This window comes from Rhinolophus hipposideros (assembly GCF_964194185.1).
Source record: "Rhinolophus hipposideros genome assembly, chromosome: 5".
Taxonomy (NCBI): domain Eukaryota; kingdom Metazoa; phylum Chordata; class Mammalia; order Chiroptera; family Rhinolophidae; genus Rhinolophus; species Rhinolophus hipposideros.
The window spans coordinates 21,867,458-21,880,055 of record NC_138051.1 but is presented as its reverse complement, the minus strand read 5'-3'; the positions used below and the strand labels follow the sequence as shown (position 1 = coordinate 21,880,055).

The 12,598-nt window shown below is 32.4% G+C and overlaps 1 protein-coding gene across 5 annotated transcripts in view; it reads right to left on the bottom strand.

Annotated features, from left to right (window-relative positions):
• Positions 1 to 12,598, bottom strand: part of HEATR5A (HEAT repeat containing 5A) — a 92,633-nt gene that overhangs the window by 44,542 nt on the left and 35,493 nt on the right. For all 5 annotated transcript variants that reach the window (XM_081047907.1, XM_081047909.1, XM_081047911.1 and 2 more), the window contains exons 13-16: positions 12,044 to 12,143; positions 6,142 to 6,251; positions 1,268 to 1,431; positions 1,004 to 1,179 (exon numbers count right to left, since the gene is read on the bottom strand). In XM_081047907.1, coding sequence (XP_080904033.1) covers positions 1,004 to 1,179; positions 1,268 to 1,431; positions 6,142 to 6,251; positions 12,044 to 12,143 — 550 coding nt within the window. The remainder of the gene's footprint in view (positions 1 to 1,003; positions 1,180 to 1,267; positions 1,432 to 6,141; positions 6,252 to 12,043; positions 12,144 to 12,598) is intronic.

Genomic DNA, 12,598 nt, shown 5'->3' with positions numbered 1-12,598 from the left:
TAAGTTTTAGTCACTTTTCTATCCACGGGAAGTAAATTATCCAATGACTTGCTTCAGAAATGTGTTGCTGACAAGCCTCAAATATTTCTGTGTATCTTCATCAGAGAGACCAAGGTAAAGTCCCTACCTAATTGGTATTCTCCTGAAGACATAACTGGATAAAATGATATAAAAGCTATGAGCTAGTCAAATGTATTGTTGTTGTTCTAGTGTGAGAATAAGAGTACGTGCACGAAAGAGAGACAAAAACAGAGAGAGACAGAGAGAGAATTATGAATGAATGATAACTAATAGTTTATAAATTGTTAACCAGCACAGCCTAAGGGAGTGAGTCACTTTCCATTTAGTATCTCAGATAAATACTGAACTTCCTGGACAGTAGATAAGAGTATTGCTTTTTAATCTCCAAAGAAGGTATTATCTGCAGTTATCAGCTAAGAAACTGTTATTCTTAATGAGAAATCATTATCAATCTCTGAGTTTTCAAAACATTTTGAGTGAACTGAAATCCATCAAACTGAAAACTAATCAACCCCTGGACCAGAACGGCTCCGGAAGGCCTCCAAAGTAAGAAACCTATGAGGCCTAGGCTAAGCAGAAAACCAGTGTTTTTCTTTGTGACAATAGCTCAAAAATCAATGTTCTTGCGTCACTGAGTTTTTTCATCTGTATTTTCAGGTAGGTGACAAGCTAATTGTGGGTATAGTATTGTATCCACAATAGAGTCTATCAGCTTTCAGGTTAATTCAATCATTTAACTGTTAACTCAGCTTCTTCTTATTATGTATTAGCCAGGTGAATAAGTAAACAAGAGCCTGTATCTCATCTTCATCTGTCATCCATAAGAAATCTTATATATTAATGAGAACTTCTGACAACATTCTTCTTATCCGCCAGTTCTCTATTATGCATTCATTGAACCAATTACCAATCTGGACATACTACATTTCAGGATAAGTCAACTATTCATTTTAGGATAAGTGAACTACCGAAGATGGTTTACCTTTGAGCTTCTCCCACATGAGCACATAAAACTCCAAAGAGCTTGACTGCAGAGCTAATAACTGATAGTGTTGGAGGTAGGGGCTTAGGCACTGAATTTCCCTCTACATCTTTCTCATAAATAGAGTAAGGATCATACTCGAGACTTCCACAAGCAAAACCATTACATAGCAGGAGCTAAAAGAAAAAAAAATTACATAATAACATTTTAAAACCACTGTTCACAGATTGAATCAACCTAAGAGTTATTGAAAAATTACCACACCTGTTCCTCAATAAATCTATGATCAGTCTCTTGTAGCAAAGGACTTAATAACAAAAGATCATCCCGATGACAGAGGGGTGGAAGTAAAAACGTGGATGCTGCCACCTGTATATCAGGGGCAGTCAAGTCAGCAGCCAGCTCTTTGAGAATAGCAGAGAGGTTTCCTGTGGAGTCAGAGAAAAAAGAACAATTAGCAACTTAGTAATAGCAGTTAACTGATTAGAGTATGGGGTTAAAAAAGCCTAGATTCACTTTAATCTATATATTGGTTAACTGTAATCTACCACAGCCAAAGATTATAGCTCCTCCTTGAAAAATGCCCTACAAATGAATGGTTCAACTACGTGCTGGTCGCAATTCAAAGACTGTATACTGAAAAGACATCTCAGAGTATGTGTGTGTAAACCTTATGATACTAAATAAATATTACTATCATTTAAAATAAAATGACAAAGTACCAAAACAGAATAAAAAAGATGGATACAAAAACATAAACCATAGCCTGAAAAAAATTCATAAGCATTAGACATATTTTTATTATGGGAAATTTCAAACATATACAAAAGCAGACATAATAGGATTATTTCACCCCAACTCCCTGCTGCCCAGTGTATGATTGTCACTCAGCTTGACCAGGCGGGTCAATATTGTTTCAGCTATGCCCCCATCCAGTATCTCACCATTCCCCACGTTACTTTGAAGCAAACCTGAGAAAGCTTATCATTTCATCCATGAATATTCCATTGTATATCACTGAAGTTAAGGACATTTTAAATAATTTCATTATCATATTATGTTTTAAAAACCACTAAACAAATATCCATTCAGTGTTCAAATTTTCATTGTCTCAAATGCCTGTTTGTTTGCTTTTATGTTTGAATCGAGATCTAAGTAAAGTCTACATGTTGTAGCTAGTTGACATATCTTAAGTTTTTCAATCTAAAGTTCTTCTCTCTACCCCCCCACTTCTTATAACATACTTGAAGAAATGAAGTTACCTGTTCTGCATAAGTTTCTAGTCTTAACTTTTATGATCATACCAAACCCCCCCACACAGTGCAGTTTAATTTGTTCCTCTATCATCTCTACGTTTGTAAATTGGGAATTGGATCTAGAGAGGATTCTTTTTTTGGACTGTTTCTGTTTTGGGGGCCAAGCCAGTTCATACCGTGTTTCCCTGAAAATAAGACGGGGAATCAGCTCTAATGCGTCTTTTGGAGCAAAAATTAATATAAGACATGATATTATATTGTATTAATTATATTATATTATTATTGTATTACATCATAAAGACCTGGTCTTATATTATAGTAAAATAAGACTGGGTTTTATATTAATTTTTGCTCCAAAAGACACATTAGACATTAGAGCTGATGGTCCGGCTAGGTCTTATTTTCAGGGAAACACGGTACTGATGGTAAAGTTCTGACTGCTATGCTCCATATACATTATATAAATCTATAAAATAGAACATCATTTTTTAAAAAATCAAAAGACCTTAAGGAAAAAGTCCTTAATTTTTATTTTCATAGTTGTAAAGATGGAAAAAAGACAGATATGAAATGGCAAATTATTATTTTTGGTTGAAACAAAAGTATTAATATGTACATATTTTCACTTTTCTATAAATTATTTCTTAAAGTCATATTAGAAGAAGATAAACTTGAAAAAGACAAAGAAGGTGAATGCAGATTTTCTTTTTTCAAGAAATTCATATTAATTCCTGACTTTGCCTCCCAATGAACATTGGAACCGATTTAAAATCTGTACAGTTGTATGTTCATTGTTCCTTTAGGACACCTGATTGCATTCTAAAACTTAAATTCTGAGAAAACATTAAAATACTTTGTTTTTCTCCTTAATTTAAGTCCTACAAGGGTAGACTTAGTATCATCATTTATCAGAAGAAATCGTATAGATTTTAAGTTGATATTCTGGTATTCCTAAATGTTTAATGAAGACTTGAAAAATAAATCAGTATATTCATCTGTAGTTGAATAAAGATTTCAAAATACTATGGTAAAAATTGACTTAAAAGTCTGAGGGTAATTGTTTTTGCCAGAACTTAACAGCCATCTGAGCTATAAAACATAGAAATTATCTCTAAACTTAAAAAAAAAAATTTGTTAAGTTTATTTGAGCTAAACTGACGATGTACGTGTATGCCAGGGAACAAGATGTCGAATGCTCCAGAGAATAACAGCTTTGCAATGTCTTTTATGTAGTTCATCTCAAACTGAGGAAGATGACATGAAGGTGGGAAGAAACAAGGCAGGGTCTGGGTTACAGGACAGTTAACAAGATGATGTGCTCTCTCGAAGGTTAATACCCCCTTCTAGGGGTATTACTTTTGGTGTTTCAAAGGTGTGCTCACCTAGATGCACAAGAAGAATAGACAGGAGGACTGGTTTAAAATTTTTCACTAAAGAAGTTATAGGCCTGGGGCATGACTACCCACCGTGACCTGCCCAGTTAGGAATTTATGATCAGATCACCCTGTGAGGTTACTTTCCATAGAACCCCTTTTTTCATCCAGTTCCCAGTGTTGGTTATAAATGCATCCAAAGGGCACAGTGATGACAGCCGTTTGGTCAGCTAGTGTGGTCTCATAGCACTAGGAAGGCTCATTCCTAGGAAATCTCAGTATCAACACCGTCTTGTTGACCACTGGGGATGGGGCAATTTCGCAACCATGGGATCTGAGTTGAGGCCAAATTTTTCCAAAATGATAAGGGCAGGTAAATAGAAGGCAGTCGGGTCTTATAGCCCTCACTGTGAAAAAACACTCTGGATCATTTTTATCCTGTGAATTATCAGACCAAGTTTTGTCTTCTGTCTCATTTTCCTGTTTTTGGCACCTAGTGTAATATTTATATAAGTCATGAAGCATATTAACAGTTATCTTATACATGTTCAGTAATCATAAACACTTAGACTATATAGCAAATCCCAAAGAACAAGTGTAACTATTATTATGAATAATCGCTAAGCCTCTTATTAGGCATCTAGCAGGTAACTTTTGTAACTTTTATATTGAGACAACATAGAATGAGTCAGACCTATCAGTAAGCTTTGACTATTTACTAAGTCTCTAGTAGGTTACAGTGGTACCTCGGTTTTCGAATGTCTCTGTTGATGAACATTTCGGTTTATGAACACTATAAATTTTATGGATCTATGGTATCATTAGATAGTAAAATTCACGCTAAATTTGCAGTTTTAGGGGTTGATTTTAAAGGTCTGGAACGGATTAATCCATTTTGCATTACTTTCTATGGGGAAACTATGCCTCGGTATTCCGATGTTTCAGAATTCGAAAGGTCTTCTGGAATGGATTATGTTGGAAAACCGAGGCACCACTGTACTTATAAATAGATAGGCAAGCATGAAGCAGACCTCTGTTTTAATCTTCATTCCACTATTTACTGGCTATATGTTCTTAAGTTGGATTTTGTAACTTCTCTATACCTTTGTTTGTTACATGAGGAAAATGTTACTAACTCAGTGTATTATCTCAAGATAAATGAGATAACAGTTGACCACTGAACAACGTGGGGGTTCATGGTACCAATACCTGTGTCGTCCAAAATCCTTGTATAAAACTTTTGACTCCCCCAAAACGTAACTACTAATAGTCTACTGTTGATCAAGAGCTTTACCAATAACAGTCAACTGACACATATTTTGTATGCAGTATGTACTGTATTCTAAAGAAAATAGGTGTTATTAAGAAAATCATAAGAGAAAATACAGTTACAGTATTTATTGAAAAAAATCCCCGTATAAGTGGATCCATGCAGTTCAAACTCATGTCATCCAAGAGTTAACGTAATATATACAATCGCTAACACACTGCCTGGCATACAGAAAAGTTCTTTGGATATAGTTTCTGAGAAATGGTAATGGAACCATTTTTTTCAGTTCTCCAGAAGTATAGGCTAAATGCTTCTTTTATATCAAACATTTTGCTAGGTACATTTGTGAACCCAGAAGAGAGGCAGCGGGAACAATACCACTCATGTAAATGATAAAACCCAAGACAGAAGTTATAAGTTAATATTTTGAACTAATGTGATATATATTATATTGTATTTATTTGAAGAATAAGGATATAAGCCAATAAATGTAGTATTTTTTTTTTTTTACAAGAAGTAGATCTGAAGAAGTAATCAATTTAATACGGTGGGCTAAAACTTATTAAGATTAAAAAAATATGGAAGTTCCCACTGGAAGCCATTTTCATCTCTTAAAACAAGTATCTTGAGTTATTCAGCAGTAGTAGCAATGTATTTTCTTAAAACTGTATTTTAAATTTACAAGAAAGGTTTTAGGACTAATTTTAAAATGCGCAAGTTTATTTTACCAACTGCAGCATTTTAGTAATCCGAAGTCATGTTTGAGCCTAATAACAGCAAAATCTACATTATGAACTTTATAAAATCAATTATACCTCAGTAGTTCAATATTAAACTTCTATCTGGGCAAAGTTAAGAATGGAATAGTAGAACAGAATGCATATAATAATCACTCTAGAGGAAACTAGAAATGGCCAAATTTCTAACAGATTTGCATTATATTCTGTACAAAGCCTTGGAGTAGAATCAAGACCAATTTCTGTGGCTCATTCTTTCCCACACAGTGGAACTATACACTTTTTTTCAGAAGAGAAGAGAAAGTAACACATGAATAAGTAGTATTTTTCTTTAATGTATTTTATTTACTATAAAATGGTGAACACTTAGGTTAAGACTGAACTCCCTAAACTTCTTAGAAACAGGGCACTATACAACTGTCATATAATTCATTCATTCAGTGTTACTTCCAGGCACTGTAAAAGCTATAAACAGTAAATTACTTTGGACTAAAGCACATACCTTTATAGGTCTCAGGAGGTAATAAAATCAATAATTCATAAAGCCTTTGCCTATAAACTAATGTTGGTGTTTTCAAAGGACTTCCGTATGTTTTTAGTATTGAAGAAAGCCTTAAAATAAAAGAGAAAGTATATCTTGTGTAAGTTATATAACAATGTACAAATATTGAACAGGTTGACATATAAACATAAAATAGTGATACATATAGTGATTATTAGAGCTGTTCTATTTTTTAAAGGTGTGATTATAAGTTGTAAGACGGATTACAAATGACAAACATGGAAATCATTCTATCTTTTCTACCATAAAACAAAACTATAAAATCAACTTAGATTTCCAAGGTAATAAGTATTTTGTCTAGAAAATAAAACTATTACTAAATTCTAAATTTTACAACTTGGCATTTGTAAAAACTAAAGTCTATTACGACCGAAAAGAAATCAGCTAGAGAAACAAACAGGGGACACAGATAACTAGAGAAAAACCCAGGTGTTTGTTGGAAACTTGATCTGGAATGCCATCACCAAGTAAAAATGAATCATCAAAATACACAAGGTCATAAAACAAATTATCTTTTAATAAAACACAAACTGAGTCCATGTTTCCCCAAAAGTTCTATTCACAAAATCTCTTATCACGTCCTTTCTTCCCTCTGTTCTTTCACTTTCATGTACTCATGTACTTTTTTTTATCTTCTATTTATTCTCACTACTGATATTAATACATTTCACCAATGTTCACTTATCTAACAAATATTTATTAAAGGATTATTGTTCTTTGCAAGGTACCATGTTATCAACTGGAGTATGGTTCATCTCTTTTAGCAACAGAGAAATTCAAAGGAATTACTTTTATTGTGACAATAAATCCACTAAACTATCAGGCCATGATGTTTCTACGTACTGTTAAGAAATTCTGGCAACGTTTATTCCTTTCTATTTTCTAAATAGAATACTACTGCTTGCTATTTCTAATTTCCAGAAGAAAAGAGAGTTATATTCTGATTTGTCATTTTATTTAAAAAAAAAGTTGGTCCCATTTTATACTGTTCAGCTTAGTAAACCATGTACAGAAAACATTAGAAACCTGGGTAGAATTCTTTTGTTTGTTATGGAAGTTAAGAATAAATCCACTGCATTTTTGTATTTCTCTAAAACCAGATGAGAAAATTACAGCTGATATATGAAAACTACTTTAATCATATTAACAAGATGTTAAAAAATCCCGCAACATTCATTGGGCTTAATAAATATAACAGAATTTTGTTTAGAGGGTTGTGTGTTAATTTTTTTTTTTTTAAAGAAAAAAAGATGAATAGAACAAAGTAAGAATTTAGGAAAGTATTCCTAAATTAGTGGTTTCTGCTTCTATTAGGAATGCAGATTAGAGTCTCTGAAGGGCATTCCTGCTATGAATACACTTAGATTCTGGATAAAAGGTAATTTGCATTGTTAGGCTTGCAGAAAGGGACCTTTCCACGGCCAACTCCCGTCTGCCAACTAAACAAACATAAAAAAGCATGAAACAAAACATAAGCTGAAATGAGAGTGGGAACACAAATGCTGACACCAACACATGAATCTACTAATTAAGCTCATTTCCATGGTAACGAAGGGGTGATACAGTGGGGTCTCTTTAAGTGGGTTAAAATGGTCCCAAGTGCTGGCATAGGCAAAAGCATATCAAATTAAACCCAGCTGAAGAGAGAATTAATGAAATGGAAGAGAGAGCTGAAGAAATTATCCAGAATGCAGCAGAGAGAAAAGGAAAAAAGAATATTAGAAAAAATTTAAGAGGCATGGAAGACGTAACAAAAAGGCTTACAATTTGTCTAATCAGAACCCCAGAAGGGAGGTTTAAAGAGAATGGAAAACAGGCAATATTTGAAGAGATAAGAGCCACTTTTGAAGACCTACTAAAAAGCATGAATCCAACAAACTATACACCAAGTTGGATAAAGAATCCACAAATTACTAGTTTAAAGCAGTTACTGTTAAGATTCAATTAAAAAACAAAACAAAACTCCAACTACGTGCAGTTTGAGACACACCAAAAATTGTGATATGGAAAAAGACATACCACACATATAATTATCATAAAGATTACACTTTAATAAAAAAGTATTATTAAGGATAAAGTGTTACTGTAAAATGATAAAAGATTCAATTCATCAGGAAGCTATAATTCTAAATGTGTACCTAATTAAATAGTCACAAAATACAAAAGATTAAATTAATGGAACTATAAAGAAAAAAATTAATGGAACTATAGAGAAATTAACGGAAAATTAATGCAAAAATTAGTGGAACTATAGAGAAATACTGTCTCTATAGTTCTAAGAGTATCATGGCATGACAGAGAAGTACTGATAAACACAGTATAACAGTGGGAGTTTAACACATCACTCTCAATTATTGGTAGGTTAAACACACAAAAAATTAGTGACGATAGATGGAACAACGGAACTTATTAAAAAAAACAAACACATTTGTCATAAAGCAAGTCTCAACAAATTTAAAAGAACAGGTAACATACAGATCATATTCACTAACTACACCACAAGTTAAGTGCCAGTAATAAAACCATAAGCCAAAAACTATTCCATACATCCAGAAATTTAAAAACATACTTCTAAACAATTCAAAAAAATTATGAAATTTTAAAAAACTTAAAACTGAAAAAAATATGTATTAATACTTTTATGATTCAGCAACTGGGACCTTAGAGGGAAATTTATGGCCTTAGTTTATATTAGGAGAAGAGAAATTCAATGCGCTAATAAGCATTCAATTAAGAGGTTAGAAGTAGGACAGGAATTTAAGAAAGCAGAAAGAAGTAATAACAAACAATTAATGAAGTAGAAAAGAAATTCTACATAAGCAAAGTTACTCTTTGTATAGATTAAGAAAACAAATACACCTTTCATGAGATGGATCAAAAAAATCAAAAGCGATGGCATAATGAAAACTTATCAGGAATGAGGGAGGCAACATTATAGATATAGCAGAGACTAAGAAGGTAAGTGAATAAATACTAAGAACAACTTCCTGTTAAAAATTTGAAGTAAACATGCATTGGGATAATTCCTGGAAAAATCTAACAAGTAAGCAAAGCAAACCCCCAGACCAGACCTCAAATAGTCAAAAAAATTAAGGAAATGAAATATATAAACAAAAATATTTCCACAAAAAAAATACCAGGTCTAGACTGTTTTGCAGATAGGTAGTTGCTAACAAAATTTATTGATTGTGACACATCATTCTAATCTTATATACTCCTCCACAGAATGTGATGAAACATTCACCTACCTCATTGTATGAGGATAGTATAACTTTGACAAAAACTTAAGGCAGTACAAGAAAGAAAACCTAAACATAAGCAATCCAAATCCAGAAGTTTATAATTAAGATAATTTTTCAAGCTCCATTTATCCCAAGAATGCAAAAAATTGGTAAAAAAATTGGTTAATAAAATTTGTGAAATTTATCATATTAAAACCATTTTATAAAAATCAAAACCCATTCAAGGTAAAAAAAAACAACAAAAAAAAAAACATGGCCAAAGAATATCTAACCAAAAAGCCTGTAGCAACATCATTCTTATTTGTGAAACATGAGAAGCATTCCCTTTAACTACTTCCACTCAGTTTTAAACGGCAGTTATTCAGTTAGCACACTAGGGGAGAGAGAGAGATCATGAATGAATAAATGAACAAGAATTGTAAGGGGAGAGATCCAAAACAATCTACAAACAAATATTTAATATAGGAGAGTTTAGAGGTGGGTGGATAGATCAATTACATTTTTATATATAGCAATAAAGAGATTATACACACCCACCCACCAACTCCCAAATACTAATTTAATAACTGTGATGAAAAATAAAAATACCTTATAATAATAAGGTATTTACTAATAATACTTAATTTTTTAAAAAGACAGTTAAGACTGTTATATAGAAAAAATTTTATAAAATTTTTAGTAAATGCCTTAATAACCAGAGAGGTACGTTTATAGGTATTATAAAAATATCAGTTATTTTCAAATTTATAAAATCAGGGCAATTCCAATTAAAATTTCAATAGGAGACAATCAAAAGTGCAAGAAGGGCCAAATTATGCCTAAAGAGGAATAAGACCAAACAGCTTGCTCTAACAGATACTAAAACTTCTAAATAAAGACAAACACACCAATGGAACACAACAGAGAGCAAAGAAACAGGATATATGTGTGTGTGTGTGTATACATGATACATGACAGAGGTGAATGGCAAGCACTGGAACTTTTGCATTTTATGTTTTTCTTACTAAACTATGGGACAATTTGTTATCCGTATTAAAAAAGAAAATGAAATTGGTCTCTTCCTCACTCCGAACACAAAATCAATTCCAGACAAATTAAAGACTAAATGTAAAAGACAAAACCTTAAATATTTTAGAGAGGAATATAAGAAAATATCTTTATAACTATGAAATAAGGACGATTTTTAAAATCAAAAGACAAAAAGTACCAACTAAAAAGTAAAAGATCGATAAATTTGACATTTAAATTAAGAATGTTTGTTAATTAAAAAACTGTTTAACCTAAAAACAGGTGAATATATGCATGAATAGTGATTTCACAGAAGAGGAAATACTGAGGAACAATAATATATAAAAAGACAGAAACCATTAGGAATCACATATATAAATGAGCGTTTTATACTTACTGGGTGGGTGAGAATTGATGTCTGAATAAGCGTTAGTGAAGAGGTGGATCAAAGGGTACTTACATATACTATTGGGAGAAATAGGCAAGAATTTTGGAAAATAATTTGGCTGTATTTTATCAACAGGAAGATGAATAAGGTGCTATGCATTCACACACTATTATACAGCAACCAAGATGCACGAACAAATTATACATAGATGAAATTTAGGAACATAATGTTCAGTTTAAAAAAAAGTAAGTCTTATAAACAGTACATCATTTGTCTGATCAAAACCAAGCAAGACTAGCCAATGTACCGTTTAGGGAGAATACAAGGGAATGACAACTAGAAAATTCATTTGCATAGTGATTACCTCTAAAGGAAGACAGAAGGAATGGTGCTAGACAGGAGCCCAGATAACTTCCATAGTATTATTAATGTTCTATTTCAGGGGTAGCTAAACCCAACCCTGTTTTTGTCAAGTTTTACTGGAACAAGCCACATTCATTCATTAGTAGATTATCTATGACTGCTTTTGAGCTACAATAACAGAGTTGAGTAGGTGCAACAGAGACTAGATGGCCCGCAAGTCTAAAATTTTACTATCTGGCTCTTTATAGCAAACATTTGCTAACCCCTGCTCTAGCTGTGTTGAATTCACAGATGGGCATTCTATTATAATGCTTTTATAAAATGTTACATCATTAAATACTTTCTGGAAAGACTTTCTCTAAACTATACATTTTATTAATTTGGAAATTGCAAGTGCTCATGACAGATGTTGGATTTTCTCTCTGTTTTCTTATCATATATGTATAAGTCAAACGTATGAAAAATATAAGCAACAAAAAACTGAAACTTTTAACAAGCATCTGGTTCTTACGAACACAGAACAGCACTAACAAACCAATAAAATGCATACCTGAAAAGGTTACAGGCTTAACATTTAATTTCTTGGTTAAATCTGACTGTATGGAAGATACATTATCCACCAAGTAACTTTCCTTCCCTTTTAATATGTGATTTTCTTTCAAGATCCTAGCCTAAAAAAAAAAAATCACGTAACTAAGTATTTGCCTTTCTCTGCAAAAGGAAAAACATTCACCAACCATAGCAACTTGGCCTTATTATTGTACTTAAAAGATATTCCATAATCAAAGGTTAACTGATGGCTATTAAAAATGTTTATCAAATCTAAATAGCAGATCCTTACTGAGTTAGCAAATCCACAGCACAAGGAAGTGGTGGAAGAAGACGCTGAATTACTTCCTCAGTAAGGAGATCACCACAGTGGGAAACAAAGCTCTTGATAGCTGAAAAATAGAACAGACTTTTACTTGGCAGAGTGTAATGAACCATGAAGAAAGCATTCAATTATGTTACAACATTTACATTTTTATTAGCGGAATAAAGAAATGTGCTAAAAACAAACAAACAAAAAGTCTTGAAACTCTAGTATAGAAAGGAAGTTAGTTTCTTCTACCTCTAACGAATCTAAGAAAAAAACTTCCTAGAATTACTAAAAGAGACCAACAACCAAGTTAATAGAATGTTTCTTTCCTGGAGTTTTACTCAGCCTTTGAGCTCAGAAGGAGAAGAATAAATTAGTTTAGACCCTCAAGTTTGCCAGTTCTACACTAGTTCTGAGGAACCACACTGACTTTAGTCAGCATGTTAGGCTTTTACAGATGTTACCTGAAACATGTAAGTTTTTATAAGGAGTTATTTCATATATAGAATAAAATGAATATTTTAAAGTTAGACTGAC